This window comes from Cydia fagiglandana, chromosome 1, assembly GCF_963556715.1.
Source record: "Cydia fagiglandana chromosome 1, ilCydFagi1.1, whole genome shotgun sequence".
NCBI lineage: Eukaryota > Metazoa > Arthropoda > Insecta > Lepidoptera > Tortricidae > Cydia > Cydia fagiglandana.
Window position 1 is genome coordinate 12,694,103 of NC_085932.1, and position 18,979 is coordinate 12,713,081.

The 18,979-nt window shown below is 36.2% G+C and overlaps 1 protein-coding gene and 1 long non-coding RNA gene across 2 annotated transcripts in view; one reads left to right on the forward strand and one right to left on the reverse strand.

Moving 5' to 3' along the window:
* LOC134664744 (uncharacterized) overlaps positions 1-18,979 on the forward strand; it is a 384,916-nt gene that overhangs the window by 217,685 nt on the left and 148,252 nt on the right. The gene's annotated exons all lie outside the window — the stretch shown is intronic.
* LOC134669922 (uncharacterized) lies at positions 1,818-18,284 on the reverse strand. The gene is made up of 9 exons (XM_063527542.1): positions 17,998-18,284; positions 14,798-14,839; positions 14,315-14,482; positions 12,802-12,951; positions 11,743-11,905; positions 4,612-4,721; positions 3,694-3,861; positions 2,862-3,011; positions 1,818-2,007 (listed from the first exon to the last, which is right to left on the reverse strand). The coding sequence occupies exons 1-9, from the start codon at positions 18,115-18,117 to the stop codon at positions 1,828-1,830; spliced, it is 1,251 nt and encodes a 416-aa protein (XP_063383612.1). The 5' UTR covers positions 18,118-18,284; the 3' UTR covers positions 1,818-1,827.

Sequence of the window (18,979 nt, forward strand, 5' to 3'; positions counted from 1 at the left end):
GAGTGGCAACTTTGACCATTTTTACCAGCTTGTTGGGTATGCCTAAGGCTTTGAGTATTTGGTAAAGCGCTTCCTTGTCGACACTATCATATGCCTTACTGAAGTCAACGAACAATGAGTGGATGTCCTGGCCATACTCCCATTTTTTTCTCCATAAGTTGCCTTAGGAGAAAGATCTGATCCACAGTGCTCCGGTTACGGCGAAAGCCACACTGGTAATCTCCGAGAGCTGATTCCGCATATGGTTCCAGACGGCCCAGAAGAATGTAAGAGAGTATCTTGTATGCTGTCGGGAGCAGCGCTATCCCCCTGTAGTTCGCACATTTTTTCCTCGAACCTTTCTTATGTACGGGGCATATCACACCCAGGTTCACGGTCAACCCTACGTACTCGTATTATTATATTAACTGTAGGTCTTTAAAGTATAATGTTTTATGTGTGCAATTTGAATGTTTTTTTGCCCATTAAACCCTATTAGCATAAACGATAGCCTTTAATTTTCACATACGTTCATGAACTTTTACAATTTTACTTCTAATAATAATTGTATGCAAAAATAAAAAAAATACTGTCAGTGTTGACTAGCAATGTACAAATTGCAGAACATTCCCAAAAAGCGGAAACGTTCTCGAGAATGTTCTCAGAACATTGAAATAAAGTTTAAATAGGCATAACTTAAAACTAAATGTGATTATGCATATATTATTGTCTATTACAGTTAGCTATTTTGTTGATGTGATAAGTTAACCAATAAGTTGCTTAAATTCTCACTGTATTTCAGAGAACATTTCGACTTTCGGACAGAACATTCCTGCAACATGGAAATTATTTTTCCGCGATTTTGATTTTTTTAATGCAGTTTGTTTTGTCTCGGGGCCTTCTATGACATTTGGTCGAGCACCCTCCACCTATCACGCAACGTTTAAAAGTTGCCATACAAAATAAAAGTGGCCAGTTTTCCCGCAATTGTAGCATTTTTCCAAAAAAAAAATGATTTCACACCTACCTACTCTGCTACAAATCACTTTGCAATAATTGACAAATTATTTTACGATTTTGGTAAGCGTATGAATTGAGGAATTCATTTCTGTATTTTGTCTGCAAAGTGTAGGTACAGTTAGCCAAGAAAGTGACCAAGTGAAGTGAGTTCTTGGCTGACCGTACATTTTTTAAAGATAGTGATAATTATGATAGTTATTAGTTTCGTTTGGTTGTACCACTGTATATATATTGTATGTAAATAAATGATTTATTTATTATGAATTGTGATTAAAATCCTTCTATTTCTAAAGTTTTAGTAATTTATTACAGGTTTTGTTTGTAAAGTAATTAGTCGTTTATTTACTTCTTCTAACCAATGCAACAACTAAAAATTAAAATAACTTGAAATCTATGATTTAGACCCTAGGAGGCCTAGCCAAGATGCCAATCGTTTGCGCTACGACAACGAAACTACTTCTGTTTCGGATTTGCCGGCCTAGCCAAGGTTACAATTGCTATCGCTTCGACAGCGAAAAGCATAATGTCTCTCTATCACTCTTCCATATTAGTGCGACAGTGACAGTTGCGTTTCGATCGCTACGGAGCGTAAGCGATCGGCATCTTGGCTACGCGGCTTGTTTCATAGAGAGATATAATAGATAGCACTTCGTTGCCGTAGCACAAACTATTGGCGTCTAGGCATTCTTGTTGACTGGGCTTAAATCATTGCAAAGTAAATTGCAAATGAGCTCTAGAAGAACCCTTTTCAAGGAATAGGTCGAATCAACAGTCATCCAATATCAACATGGAGTTCATGAGTGAGAAATAATGCTCGGTTTTCCAATTTTAGTTTTCAGTTTTATTGCAACTGAATGCACTCACATCTACCCCCATCTCGTAACAAGATATCTTCTCCAGATCTTTAGACATCCACATTTGCACAACGTACGAGCCGCACATCTCGTGGTTCAACATTTTCTTCGTGTGCCGCAAATTGATTACCATATCTTTTACTTCATATTTATTCTGAAACAATCAATAGAACATACGTAGAATATGACGTAAGAGGGTCAAACAGAAAACTGTGTTACGTCTTTCCTGTAGATATACACAAGAGTTAAGGGCTATAAAGTTTAATTTTCTTATATAACCCTTATCCACGTGAAAATGTCCTCCTTTTATTTAGAGAACTATGATAAAATCATTACTTACATGCCCTGCCCTGTTAACTATTTATTACGCACAGGAGAGAAAACTAGTGTGTAACCTTTATAGCCCTTAACTCTTGTGTATGTCTACAGGAAAGACGTAATACAGTTTTCTGTTTGACCCAAGATATTTGACCCAAGTGGGCCTCAGTAATTTAAGTTATAGTTAATCACGGCTTTTAAAGCGGCATGTTTTAATTATTTTTTAGTATGTTCAAATCATTCACGTCAAAACAACTCATCATTTCGGCCTATATACGTCCCACTGCTGAGCACAGGCCTCCTCTCATGCGCGAGAGGGCTTGGGCTATAGTCCCCACGCTAGCCCAATGCGGATTGGGGACTTCACATACACCATTGAATTTCTTCGCAGATGTATGCAGGTTTCCTCACGATGTTGTCCTTCACCGAAAAGCTAGTGGTAAATATCAAATGATATTTCGTACATAAGTTCCGAAAAACTCATTGGTACGAGCCAGGATTTGAACCCTCGACCTTCGGATTGAAAGTCAGACGTCATATCCACTCGGCCACCACTGCTTCAAAACAACTAATAGTCGAATAATAGTCCATGTCTATTTACTTCAACTACCACTTTTTGTAATATTATAATATCTGTACAATTAAAACAAACAGACATCCACTAGAAGAAAAAAAAACTAATTTAATTACCACTGCTATGGGGCATTTATTTATCTTCATTGCATCCACCATAGGAAACCACGGTGTGTTCGGGTCTGATAAACTGGCACATATGTCACCTTGAGCATGGTATAAATATTCCTTTCCAATATCCAAGACTTTCCATATCTCGACGTTCATCTATAAAGAACACTTACTCAATGAAACAGTATACATAGTTACGTAAGAAGTCGAATGTAACTACAGTTCGTGTACAAGGTATTATGAGCAAGAGGAAGCAAGAGTGAGTGACCGGCGTCCTTGAACTTCGTGCGGGAAGTATACAATTTGTAGCAATTTTAAGGTGCAGTAGGTTCATCCAGCAAAGTTTTTTAAAGATCGTAGCCATCTTTAGGATCTGCCAAAAATTTAATTAGCAATCTTGAGGCGTTTCTCTAGTAACTTCAACGATTTGAAACCTGTTTATTTTTACTTTCGCACGATAGAAAATAAATCACGAACATAGGTAATTTATGTAAATTTTTATACGAAAGCCGAAATTATGAAAATAGCTTCTAAAAATGCGCAATTTTATTTTTTTATCGAACCCATCGATTACTTTATTCTTTATTTTTACCTTAAATATTTAAACTTACATAAAAATAAAATCCAAAAACATGATATGGGTAATCCCACGCACAGCCATCTCTCATAATAACAATTATGGGCTATAGTACCTAGACGGAGAAGATTTAGTTACATAAGTGTGTCTAAGTGCAAGTAAGCTGCAGAGATTGAATAGCTGGAGGCTTTTAATTCACAGATTGAAATGCTGGGTCAAAAACTATTTATGTCCCTTTGCTTTATAAATTATATACCGTACCATTGTTCCTTCCTCAATTTCGGAATCCAGTGCAATCATTCCTTGCAAGCCCAATACCCCGCCATTTCCTTGCACCATACCAAGCTCGAGAGGGGCGCATTTCATGACCTTATTGTCAAAATCGGCACAGGGCCAGACATCCTCTGAAAATTCTGCATCGTAACATTCCTGGAATCAACACCAGAACATGACTAGAGTCAGACCAAGAAAGTCTGCAGCGGACTTGATAGCCTACGCAATGCAAGTGTTATTTTAAATGACAATCTTCTATGAAACTATGACTTATAAATAACACTCGCACTGCGCTGCGTGGGCTATCAAATCCGCTGCAGACTTTTTTTGGTCCGACTCCACATGTTTTGAATTGAACGTTAAATGTCAGTTAATCTATCATAAAAGCAAATAACTATTAAAAAACTATGATCTCGTTAAGTGATCATCTGGTCATTACCGTGTGTGGCCTGTAATATGAGCAAAGAATTTAACTGTAGGCTGTACTCCCCACACTGATATGGCGTGGCGATGGCGTCCATTGAAGATAATATTTATTTTGTATGAAAAATAGGGAGTCTAAATACTTAATAATTTTTAAAAGTTGTTGAACAAAAGTGTCAACCTTTGAGGAGTACAATCTATGTTTTAATTGTTTGCTCATGTTACAGGCCACACCCGGTATAACTTGGTTGAAAATCTAAATAGATAGGTGCCATGACATCAGCAAACTGTGTTAGACTGTCCAAATTACACAACTCTAATTAAAAATGTTTGTTTCTGAAGATCATAGTACATAGGTATATATTAAATTAATAAATCAAACTCGTTATTGATATACATAAAAATGAACCATAGTATGTACCTATTGGGCCACAGTCAATCTTTACAGTACCTTAGTACTTTATTATGAATAACATTACTTACATCTCCCTTAGTAGTTCCAAATAATATTACGAAAAAATATAATATTGCCACCGCAATGTTCTCACACTTCATTCTTTGACCAACTAATAAGTTATCTAGGTTCAGAAAATAAAGCATTCATTTTACCTGTATCAAACCTTATATACATTACAGAATGTGAGATAAATATCTAAAAACCACGTGTCCTGTGTTTTTGATCAGTGATTGTGATATGGTTTTAGAGATCGCAGCGAGTAATGAGTTTGTATGTCATGTTGTAGTCATATCAGTCGACAGCAATATTGCGTGCGCTTCCTGCCAACATTCTTAATACATAAAACGTATATTTAGAGATCCCTACAATTTTATCACGTTCCACCGTAGCTAATGTGTAAGTTACAGCCATTAACACAAATATTAGCATCAGGCAAAATAAACTGGCTAAGAGCATCTCGGGCCATGCTCAGTGTAGGGTTTCGTATATAGTTACCCTTCCGTTACAATAAGATAACATACCATACCCATATTCTATAAAATTATATATATTAATACAAATATAAATATTATTATTATATTACAATATTATTATATTCTACAAAAAAATCATAATATAAAGGCTTAACGAATGGTCTCTCTAACAGCCACATATTTGCGGCGTTTGCGGTAGAGGCCGTGGCGAAGCCTAAGTATATCCTTTTCCAGGAAATTAAAAAAAACTTACTATAGACCTCGGGTGACTCTAGGGCTGGCTCATGCCTAGGTCAACGAATAGGCATAGCCATCCAGCGGGGTAATGTAGCCAGCCTCATGGGCACCCTTCCGCAGGGCACAGACTTGGGGGACATTTCATAGGTGGGTATTTTTTCTATTGTTGTTTAATTTTTAAGTAGGTTTATTTTAATGTTAGTTTAGTTTTGTAGGTAGTTTTAATTTTAGGTTACTGTTTATATTTCTGAGATGTTGATCAATAAATATTTTGTATTCTAAAAAAATATTTTATTATTTATGAAAAGCGCATATTTTAGCAAACTGCAGCAATTTAAAATAATTTGTTCATTAAAGTATGAATGTCAGCGCGAACGACTCTTACTTTTTACTTTTTCGTTCTAAACCTGCCCAATAGTCGACGACATTCCTCATACAGCCACTGAAACTGTTTTAGAAAATCTAAATATTAAATAACAATTGGGTGAGTAAAATAAGCAATTTTATCTTATATTTTACTTTATAACGATCAGTATTTAGTAGTATCAGCATTGCGATACAGGCCGCGTAGCCAAGATGCCAATCGCTCACGCTCCGTAGCGATCGAAACGCAGCTGTCACTGTCGCACTAATATGGAAGAGTGATAGAGAGACATAAAGCTTTTCGTTGTCGAAGCGATAGCGATTGTAACCTTGGCTAGGCCGGTTCGGAAATGCCGCCAGCATCCATGGTACAATGCCTCAAGGGCCTATTTTAGATTAATTCTAGTTATTAATTTCTTTTAGTAATACCACTGTATATATTTTACTTTATTTATATGAATAATGCCAAATAACTTATAAACCCATTTAATGTCGTAATAACTAATAACGTTTAACTATGGCTGCACGTCTTTTTACTATGAAAGGGAGACTTTTTACGATAACTCAAAAAGAGCTAAAAACTGATCATTTTCGCTATAGATTTAATTCAATGTGAACTTTTTAATTCGTAATTACAGGACAGTGACCAAGTTTTAATCACTTTTAACTTATTTCCTAATGTCTTTTCCTATGGGGTTCCATACTCAATGTTGGCTACATAAAACCAGTCGGTTTATATGACATATAAACCGACTGGAAGTAAATACATACATACATACATTGTATGTATGTATTTACTTTATTGTACTTGTATTTATTATTTATTAATGGTTTATTGTCCGCATTTAAATTTAGTTTCGCATGAACAAATAGGAATTGCTTTTTATTTAATTACTTAGGTCGGAATAGGTACATATTTTTACATATTCAAAATGCTGCATCCTGATAACAAACCCTTACCTCTTGTAGCAGTCACGCGCCTTGACAACATGTGGTCATGAAAGTTGAATTGGCAGTCGAGGATAACGCCTAGAATGGAATCGACACGAATATAGTCTCTGAATCCAGGATATAATCGTAGAAAAGTGGATTGCGAACTCTACTAAACGTCATGACCGCACACTTTGTATTAAGACAACTTATTATTGATACTCCACAGGTGAACTCAGTCTACAACTTCCTGTCGGCGTATTATCGATGGCTTTATCCACGTGATAAAATAACTGTCAATTTTTAACACCGCGGGATAGAAAGTGACGGAGACCGTTTTATCACGCTGTCACGTAGACAAGAACGACGTGCGGAGAGATAAAGTCGATATGCCTTGGATATACCTACCCTAAATAATTATGAGATCATCGGCATACAGCAAGCATCTAGCAGATCCAAGAACGGATGGTAAGTCATAGATCATGATTCCAAAAAGGAATGGAACCCTGGCTGACTCCGGACACGGTCTGAAAGCTTCTTGGATACAAAGCATCCGTACTGCACGTACTGTAGATACCCTGTCACGCAAATAGCTAGCGAAAACACGAAGCAGCTGGGGAGGCAATCCGATTTTACACAGCTTGTTCAGCAACACATAGTTATCTACTCGGTCAACATACAAAATACAGCACATCTGTATGTGTGCATTTATCTTAATGATCTGAATTGGTATCAGCCAGGGTTAACAGAAACTCGAGAGTCAGACACCTTTTCTCAATTTCTTTAAAATAGCTTGTTGGTCCTCACAAATTTATTAAGTGATGCATATATATACTTGTACATTTCTCTATAATAAGTACTTAATACCTACATAGATAGGTATATTTTTAATCGTTGTGTTTTACATTCACAGCTGTAGGTAGCTGTTATTTTTCTATATCGTCAAACTAATACTCAGAAGTAATTTGTTCGATAACAGTGTTCAGTACATTTTAAATTAATGGTACAACATGAAGCTCTGGTGGCCTAGCGGTAAGAGCATGTGACTTGCAATCCGGGGGTCGCGGGTTCAACCCCGGCTCGTACTTACCAATGAGTTTTTCGGAACTTCATGTACAAAATATCATTTGATATTTACCAGTCGCTTTTCGGTGAAGGAAAACATCGTGAGGAAACCGGACTAATCCCAATAAGGCCTAGTTTCCTCTCTGGGTTGGAAGGTCAGATGGCAGTCGCTTTCATAAAAACTAGTGCTTATGTCAATTCTTGGGATTAGTTGTCAAGCGAACCCCAGGCTCCCATGAGCCGTGACAAAATGCCGGGATAACGCGAGGAAGAAGAGGAAGAAACTACAACATGAATATTTGGCCTGCAGACAAAACTTAAGTGAAGAAATAAAACGAATAGATTTGACCAAGAAAAGTCTGCAGAGATTTTGACAGCTTACGCAGTGCAGTGCAAATAAGTTAAGTATAAGATCATAATAAGTGCAGTGCAGATAAATTAAGTATAAGATCATAATATTAGATTTTATGTTTGATATTTACCAGGCGTGTGAGGTTGGGCGTTAAAGGAAAACAAATAGCTTTGAGTATAGACGTATAATGACTTAAATAACACGTACATGCACTTATATACCCTGGCTATGCTTGTGTGTGGGTGAGGCATAGCACACACACTACACCTACCCCCTTGAAGAAAAAAAAAATAATCTTCTTTAAATTTAATCTTTTTTTTTTAATTTAATATAAAGTAGTTTGTTAAAACAGTTTTGGCAACGAAAGTAAAAATGCATAAATGAACCTTGAAGAAATGTTTCACGAAAACAAACCAAAGCAAATAGGTGTGGATTAATAAAAGTTTCACAAAAAAAATCAAAACAAAAAGCAACTTAAGTAAAAACACAATTGATAATAAAAAAAACACTAATTTCACAAAATATCTTGCTTTCTAAAAATCCAAACAAAATTTAAAAAGTAATTAAAAAAATTTAACTGTAACAAAATAATTTTTTTAATTTATTTTGGGTGAAAAAAAAAATGGTTATACACACAGCTTATACACAGTACCTACTGAAGAACTGGTTAAATATCTTTAACAGGAATTAATCATAAACTTGCATATTCATATGAATGCGATTTGATAAACCAAATTAGACTAAATAAACCCTTAATTAACATTTCAACTAATTAGTAAAAAAAACTTACAATAACATACAGGATATTAAAATCTATATAATATATTATAATATGTTGTACATATTCATTCAGAGACTCAGTTCATAGTTTATTTAGTATACGTAGGTATGTATTGTCCATAATTCATGTCATGATCACAATTATATTTTTTATTTTACTTGCAAGTCTTAACCTTTTTATTTAATCATTTACTCAGTTTTCACATTTTTATGTTACAATATGACGTCATTCAATTAAATTTTCTTTGTTTTCTCATTTTATTTATTCATTTATAGTGACATATTTTATGCTTCACTGAAATCAAAGATCAAGGGTACGCAACGCTTTTACATACGTGGTATACTTAGTCGGATGTCAAGTCGAACTCATCACATTACTTCTACCACTTATTGTGTCACATAGAGTTCCGATAAATCACTAAAAGTTCACCATAACTGTTCATAGTCCGATAGGTTTTTAATTTTTATTTCTCGGCCTTGACTGACTGGCGCGGCGCGCCGCCAGTGCAGCACAAGGCCGCACTGGCAGGATCGCCATGTGAGGTTGGGCGTTAAAGGAAAACAAATAGCTTTGAGTATAGACGTATAATGACTTAAATAACACGTACATGCACTTATATACCCTGGCTATGCTTGTGTGTGGGTGAGGCATAGCACACACACTACAGGCGCTTTTCGGTGAAGGAAAACATCGTGAGGAAACCGGACTAATCCCAATAAGGCCTAGTTTCCCCTCTGGATTGGAAGGTCAGATGGCAGTCGCTTTCGTAAAAACTAGTGCTTATGTCAATTCTTGGTATTAGTTGCCAAGCGCTCCCATGAGCCATGGCAAAATGCCAGGATAACGCGAGGAAGAAGAGGAAGAAGGTACAACATGAAGATTTGGCCTGCAGACAAAACTTAAGTGAAGAAATAAAACGAATAGATTTGACCAAAAAAAGTCTGCAGAGATTTTGACAGCTTACGCAGTGCAGCGCAGATAAGTTAAGTATAGGATCATAATATTAGATTGCTACTAAAACTGTATACTAAGGGAGTATACTTACACTTTGACAAACTCTCACAGAACAATAGCTCGCAAAGTAAGCAAGTCTGAAATAATTCTCTCGAGCGAATCCTCCGCAAATTAAAGTACTTCCTTAATGCAGAGAGCCCGTGGCAGACGTCACGAGCACTGTTCTGTGCAATGACTAATAATGTCGGGTTTGCACGAGGCTAGTGCTTGAACATAGCTTTTAACTAGAGGCTAAAGACCTCTTTAGGTAAGGAGCGGAACTATAACGGAGAAAGCAATTAAGACACTTACAGCCGTATTCGAACAACGAGATACGTCAAATACTAGATATTGAAACGATATGGATTCAAACAATTGTCAAAAGTGACGTTTTTCAAACAAAAACTGCATTTTCGGCACTTGTTTGACACTGACATTCAATACCTAATACATATCGTTTCAATATCTAGTATTTGACGTATTTCCCACGAAGTACAAGAAATCAGGACAGACTTGTGTTAGATATAGTTCCTAATAGTGCTCTCTTTATGAAAAATAGTTACCACATGCGCATCACAATTTTTAACGCACTTCCAGACAATTTTAAAGCTCTCCCTTTCAATTTATTCAAAAGTAAGCTCTATCAATGGTTTAAGGAACAAATGTTTTACTCAACGAATGCCCTCTTCGACAGGAACACATAAAACATGTATACATATACGTATACTTTATGTAAGTCTAGTGTTTAAGGGTTAAATTTAAGTCTAGCTTTAAGATTACTTTGCATGCTATTGTATAGCAAAATATGTCTCCGTACTGGATTTTTTTCTATTTATTTACCACCTATTACTGTACCATATTTTATGCGAATAAAGAACTTTACTTTACTTTACTTTACTTTCATTATTCGAATACAGCTGCTAGCTAAGCAATATATCTCCAAAAATAAATACATGTAAGTAATGTACTATCCAAGGCAAAAAGTTGAAAATGCAATGTAAATAACAGCTTATGAAATAGAAATTATCTAGATTCAACTATTCCAATAAATTTAACATTCTAATGAAGTCAGTTGAATTACTCTACCACATTCTAATTCCCATCCATTACATAATGCGTTACAGGCCATTCAAACAAATTTTAATTAAGAACTAATCAAATAACTTATAACAATATAGACGCCTATCTTTCTAACTGAAAAAATGAAATATTTACAGGCGCTTAAACATAAATGGTTTCAATTGTCACCGGTCTACCCTACGTTATTGTGTATTCTATTAACTGTACTTATGTATAATGTTTTATGGGTGAAATTTGATAATTCCAATATTTAAGGCCCGTTGAGCCCTATTAGCATAAATAAATACACCAGTGATCTCGCAGTGTAAGTAGTTGAGCCTGTAACTTTCACATACGTTCATGAACTTTTACAGTGAATTTTATGCTAAAAATAATACTTAAAAAATGCATAGGGTCAGTGTTGACATAAAGATAAGTTTTTCCTTAAGTTGGCAGCAAACTATAAGTACGTATTAAGCCTGTACTAAATTGCAATTGTTTATTATAATGTTGGTATGTACTGGTACTGGTTGTAATCTATTGTGTTGTGAAGTTGTATTGATTGCATACCTACCTTTGTTCTTTATTCTTTATTCAGACAAACACTAGGTATAGTGGTAACATTCCATTTCTAACCGCAGCTGCACTACCGGTACTGAACGCGTCGCTGTCATTGTCAATTTCCATATTAAATGTACAGTAGTGTAGTACAGCTGTCGTTGGAAATGGACTGTATAGTAACGAAAGGCATCTAGGCTAGGCACTCTAGTTGACAATGCTTAAATAATTACATTGCAAATGAGCTCCAGAATAACCATTTTCAAGGAATAGATCGAATCAACAGTCATCGAGTAAGAGTGAGAAATAATGCTCGGGTTACCATTTTAGTTTTCAGTTTTATTGCAACTGTATGCACTCAGATCAATCCCTAGCTCGTGACAAGTTATCTTCTCCAGTTCCATATTAGACATCGACAATCGCATAATATACGAGCCGCACACCTCGTGATTCAACATTTCCTTCGTTTGCTCCAAATTGATTACCATATTTTTTACTTCATATTTTTTCTGAAACAATCATAGATAGAATATAACATGAGAATTGGTCGCGACCTTATTAAAAGCCAATAGGAGTGGTCATTTCTCCATACAAAGGTAATAGACTGTTTCCTCCGTGGGTTTTGATGCTAGAGCAATGATTTTTTCAACACAGATTAATATTGTCAATATCTGTGTTGCACCGTTTGGCTTTTTTTGATATTTTGTGTTTTTTAAGGCGCTACAGCCCTACAAAAATGGCCTCAATGACTATTCCGCAATGAGAGGCGTAGTATTCAAAACTGATATCAATTAACCAAAAATGCAAAACGGTCCGACACAGATAATTTCATAATCATTTAGATTTCCAAATTTGGTTACGATTGGTTATGTTTTGGAGGAGGAAACAGTCGAGTACCAAACCTCGATTTTTGAGATTTTTACGCGGGATTTTTCGCCTTGTCCTAATCGCACTAGTTTTAGGAGCCGCTTCCGTTAGCGAGACGGGCATATTTACCTAAAATATTTAAAATTCAGCTCCTGTTTCGTCTTAACTAGTTTCCTTGTAAGTTATAGCTATCACGACTTATAAAGGATGACTCACGTTAGAGCTTACTTTTCTATGAGATGACTGATGATGATTTTCCGTAGAAAACGATTCCCCGGAAACTCCGGCCCGGACACGGCTCGGTCTAACGTAAGTAATCTTTAAAGTGACATGTTTTAATTATTTTTTTGTATCTAAAAATTATCGACGTCAAAACGAGTACACCTAGTAGTCGATGTCTAAATATTTACTTCAAATGCCACTTTAGACGAAATAAGTACCTTTTACCTACTGACATGATTTGTAATTATACATATAATGTCTGTACAATTAAAACAAACAGAGATCCACTACAAGATAAACAAATACTAATAATTACCGCTGCTATGGGGCATTCTTTTATCTTCATTGCATCAACCATAGGAAACCACGGTGTGTTTGGGTCTGTTAAACTGCTACATATGTCACCTTGAGTATGGTATAGGTATTCCTTTCCAATATCCAAGATTTTCCATATTTCTACGTTCATCTGTAAACAACACAATCAATGAGTATGTAACTCAATGAAACCGTAGTCACGTAAGAAGTCAAATGTAAGTACAGTTTGTGTTCAGTATGAGGTATCAGAGCAGAAGAAGCAAGAGTGAGTGAGCCGCGTCCCTGAGGGGACTTAGTAGATGAGCGGGGCGATTCCTTGAACTCCGTGCGTGAACTATACAATAGGGGACATTACTGCAATGTTCTGCCGCCAGAGTGCAGCACTACCGTCTCTAGTAAACTCATAGAGTAACTTATACATACTGTGCCTTAAACTGTTTTTGACAAGTTTTCACAGACAATAAAATATGACATTGGTCCATCAAGGCGGTTTGTTAACAAGGGCCCACCGCGAAACGCGAAAATCGAAATGTAGTTATCTGCTTCGTTATCGCACGAATATGCAAGAGTGATAGAGAGGCAGAAACCAAACTTTCGGCTGTCGTGTTTCACGGTAGGCTATGTGATTGACCTAGTGACGCATGATGTGTCATTGATGATGTCAGTGAGGTTTGTTTACTGTATGTGCTAGTGCTGCTACCTACGCAGAGCTTTGCCTAATATTCCCTATTACTAGTAAAGCTTAAGTGGCTCCTGTGATGTTACTTATGTCCATGGGCGACGATGACTGCTCCCCATCAGGCGGCTCGTCTGCTCGTTTACTGACTATCACATAAAAACAAATTAAGGAGCAGTAGTATCAGCCAGCAGAGTTTTGAAAAATCGTAGCCCTTTTTAAGAACATACAACGATTGCCAAAAGTTGAATTAGCAATCTTGGGACGTTTCTCTAGTAACTCCAATTATTTGAAACCCGTTTTTTTGACTTTCGCTCGATAGAAAATAAATCGCGAGCATAAATCGTTACGAATTATCTAAATTTGTAGCAATTTTTCACAAAAGCTGAAATTATGAAAATTGCTTCTAAAAATGCGCAACTTTTTTGGGATTACTTTTTTTTCTAACTTACAAAAATGTTAAAATTAAAAACATGATATCGGCAATCCCGTGCAGTGCACGCACAGCCATCTCTCATCATAATATGACCTAGACGGGGAAGATTTAATTAGTTATGTGTGCATATTAGCCGCAGAGATACCGGACCCCCCTCCCCCTGCATAGAAAATACAAGAGTAAATAATTTTTGTTTGTAGATTTTCATGGCAAGTAATAATAATTTGTTACCTTTGGGCCTAAAAGCTTCGGAACGGATTTATATACAATACAGAATTCCATTTAGCTTCAGTGCCACCACACAAAAAATGTTGATTTAGTGACGGCCATTTAATCGACAGGTTAATTGAAATGCTGGAGCAAAAATATGTATTTTCATTTGCTTAATAAATTATATCGTACCATTGTTCCTTCTTTAATGTCGGAATAAACTTCAATCACTCCTTGCAAGCCCAATTCTCCGTCCTTTCCTTCCACTATACCAAGCTCGAGAGGGTTGCATTTCATGACCTTATTGTCAAAATCGGCACAGGACCAGACATCGTCTGAAAATTCTGCATTGTAACATTCCTGAAATCAACACCAAAACATGCCTAAATATTGTGAGTAAAACGTTATACATGTCAGTTAAACCGTCATAAAAGAAAATATAGGAAAGAGGGAGACAGACTAAAATTTTAAAAATGAGCATAGGATGTTAAAGCAACGCACTTGAAAAGTGAAAACTGCTTTAGGGTAACATTCCATTTCCAACGACAGCTGCACTACTGTCAATTTTACTATGGAAATTGACAATGACAGCGACGCGTTCAGTACCGGTAGTGCAGCTGCGGTTAGAAATGGAATGTTACCATTAGCGGCATGAGTTAACATACCAATACCTACATTTTCAGCCGTTGTTCCCCCCTCCACCAAATCATCATTTATCTGTGAATTCAAGTTGGTTTATAAATAAACAGTCGAATATGCATAATCTCGAAACACAAAATAAGCCAGTCTTCTCATTTGTGTCGCTTAACTTCAAACTCGGCTCATTCTATTCGACCTCTCAGCAAATACAAATGTAGATAGGTACCCTATTTTACCTTTTGTCAATGCTAAAATCGCTGACTGAACATACAAAAATTGTCCGATGGAAAATGGGCCATGTGCCTTTCGGATGCTTTTCTGAATAATTTATTTAATTATGCTTATATATACTTAATATGTAATGACACCAATGCGAGGTCAAATTAATTGCCTAATTTATACGTGCCTATTTATCTTATCTGGGAAGTAAGGAAATTAAACTCAGCATAAGGAAACATAAAAACAAATTGAGAACTGATACAATAAACTACTACATAGAAAAATCAGGAGGTGTAAAGAAGGCATGGCGCGAGCTCACAGAACCCTTGAAATGGATAGATGGAATAACACATCATAAGAACAACAAAAGAAAAACGATTAGAACAGATATAATAGACGCGGCAACGGACTATTATCGTGAGCTGTATAATGACGACAAAACCCAATCAACAATGAACTACGAGAAGGAAAGTGAAGAAGAGATTCCACATATAATGAGAGAAGAGGTACTCAAGGCAATCAAATCGCAGAAGAGAAGTAAAGCACCAGGGGAAGACTGTATATCAAATGAACTACTTCTAGGAGCATCGGAAGAAATAACAGACGTTATTACAGACCTTTTTAACGAAATAGTTGCCACAGAATACATACCGCATCAGTGGACTTCTTCTACTATCATTTTACTCCACAAGAAAGGCAGGAAGGATAACATTGCGAACTATAGACCTATTAGTCTTATGTCTAATGTATACAAGATCTTCTCAAAGGTACTGTTAGATCGCCTGACAAGAATTTTGGACGACAACCAGCCAAGAGAACAGGCTGGGTTTAGAAGCGACTTCTCCACATTAGATCACATCCACACTATAAAACAAGTTATACAGAAATGCAACGAATATGGTATTACCTACTATTTAGCCTTCGTGGATTATAATAAGGCATTCGACTCTCTAAAACACTCTAAGATATGGGAAGCTCTAGCAAAACAAGGGGTCCACAACAAATATATCCGTATAATCAGCAACATATATAGAAACATGACAGCAAAAATTAGAACAGAGAAAGTAGGAAAATATTTTCATGTAAAAAAAGGCGTCCGACAGGGGGATCCATTATCCCCTAAACTCTTCTCGGCGGCGCTCGAAAATATATTTAGGAACCTAGATTGGAGTGAATATGGACTAAACATCAAAGGAGTACTACTCAATCACCTTAGGTTCGCAGATGATCTTATTTTAATTAGTAGAGACTTGAAAGGCTTAGAAGATATGTTACAACAGCTTGTAAAGGAAAGTAGCAAAATGGGACTATCAATGAACATGTCAAAAACCAAATTGATGACAAACCAAAACAAGACTCCCGTTACTATAGACGGTAACATAATAGAATATGTGAACGAGTATACATATCTGGGACAAATAATTTCACCCAATGATCTTTCACCAAAGGAAATAGAAAATAGAATAAATATTGCATGGAAAAGATATTGGTCCCTAAAAGAAATCATGAAGAACCCCCGAGTACCATTGAAAGCTAAAAAAAGAGTGTTTGATTCGTGTATCCTGCCAAGCATGACGTACGGGTGTCAGACATGGAGCTTAACAAAAAAGCACATACACAAATTACAAGTCTGCCAGCACAACATGGAACGTAGTATACTCAACGTCAAATTAACAGACAGAGTAAAACTTAAATGGATGCGAAAACAAACAAAAATGGTCGACGTAACATACTGCATTAAAAAACTTAAATGGAGATGGACTGGTCATATGGTAAGAAATAAAAAGGACAAATGGACTATTGACGTAACAGAGTGGTGCCCAAGATACCGCAAAAGACGGCAAGGCCCACAACGTCGCAGATGGGAAGATGATATTAAAGAAGTAGCAGAGATTACATGGATGAGAAAAGCACGTGATCGTGAATTGTGGAAATCTTTAGGGGAGGCCTATGCTGAGAAGCAAGACCATCATAACAACAAAGTTTGCTAGTTTTAAATTTTTACTTAATGTTAAATATCATAGTTTAGAATTAATCGTAGATTTTTAAGATGCAATGGAATGTAACACACTTACAAGATGGTTAAATAAAGGCTTATTATTATTATTATCTTATCTGGGGCGACCAACTGGGAGACGTCCGGTCGGAAGGCCTAGGTACAGATGGATCGACGAGGTCCAGAAAGACCTGTGTGGCATGCAAGCGGCTGAATGGCGTCAGATCGCACAGGAAAGGAACGAATGGCGCAATCTAGTGTCGGAGGCCAAGATCCACTTCGGGTCGCTGAGCCAGCGAAGTAAGTAAGTAAGTATACGTGCCTATTTTCGATCATTAAAAAACTATTATCCCGCTAAACTGGTCATCTGGTCATGTACCTATTGGGCCATAGTCAATGTTTCGTCGGCTGAGAATATGTTTGAGCCATATCCATTTTTGAGAAAATCATATTTTAATGATTTCTAAAATACCAAAAAATATGCTATAATTGACACTAATCGGTTTTTGAAAAAATCAATTTTTGAAAAATGTTGTGCCCTATCCGAAATTTACTATACTGCCCTGCTAAGCCCAGTGGCGCTATCTCAAAAGAAAATGCATTGCTAATTTATACTTTAGTTTCTATAACTGAGAATTCTATTTTCAAAATCATTTGTTTTTGAGATAGCGCCACTCGGCTTAGGAGGGCAGTATAGGATAATTACACTCTGTCATGTCATACATTATACGTTTAACATTTACTCATCAAAACGGATATGGTAAAAATATAAATGCTTTTATTTCATGATTACCACTGTGTTCACAATATTTGTTTGGTACTATAAATAGTAAACATAAATGCCTAAATGTATGTACATCATTTACGTTACGTTGAATATTTCCTAAATGTAAAACTTTCCGATTTTTTTTTTGCTTCTTTTCGCTCTCCCGCAAACCATGTAAGTGGCGTATAGCATAAACGTATTCTCACCCGACGTTTTATCATAGTACTGTACTTCATGACGAATAACATTACTTACACCTCCCTTAGTAGTTCCAAATAACGTTACTATGAAATATGATATTTCCACCGCTATGTACTCACACTTCATTCTTTGACCAACCAATAAGTTATCTAGGTTCAGAAAATATAGTGTCATTTTACCTGTATCAAACCTTATATAGAATGTGCGATAAACATCAATAAACCACGTGTCTGCTGTTTTTGATCAGTGATTGTGATATGGTTTTTGAGATCGCAGCGAGTAATGAGTTTGCATGTCATGTTGTACAACATGGTATCAGTCGGCAATAATACTGCATGCGCTTCCTACCCACATTGTTAGCTATAGAATAGATAAACCTTACAACTAGAGATCCCTATAATTTTAACAGGTTGTAGTAGCTAATGTGTATGTAAGTTACAGCCATAAGCAGTAGATATCAGTAACGTCAGGAAATTGTAATAAACAGCCATAATAAAAAAGTAGGTAGTTATTTTGACTTAGGCCCACTTGCACCATTCCACTAACCCGGGGTTAACCGGATAAACCTGGAGCTACCATGGTTACCAGTACAATTTGACACTAGGTTAACGGTTTAACCGCTTAATCCCGGGTTAGTGGGGTGGTGCAAGTGGGCCTTAAGATTGTTTTGTGACTCAGCCAGACAAACATAAGCAAGCGAATATAATATAACTAGAGCCATAAATAAATACTTAAAGACTAATACGTAGTATGTTGTACTTAAAACTTTTTTGAATAAGCTTCTATCTGTGTAAAAATATTCTCAAGTAATGGCAAAAAAATCCTCCACGCGCGAATTTTATCTATCAATTTCATATGAACAAACAAATGGGGCGAACGAGACTGTTTATCATTTCCGATATAGTAGTTTTATGTAAATGACACCTACTTTTAAACTGTCGTAATTTTTAGATTCCGATTGGAGTTTCCCCTTCGCGTATTTGTTATCTCCCAGAGAAAATGAATATACTCAATCTTGTGATTTATAGCTTGTTTT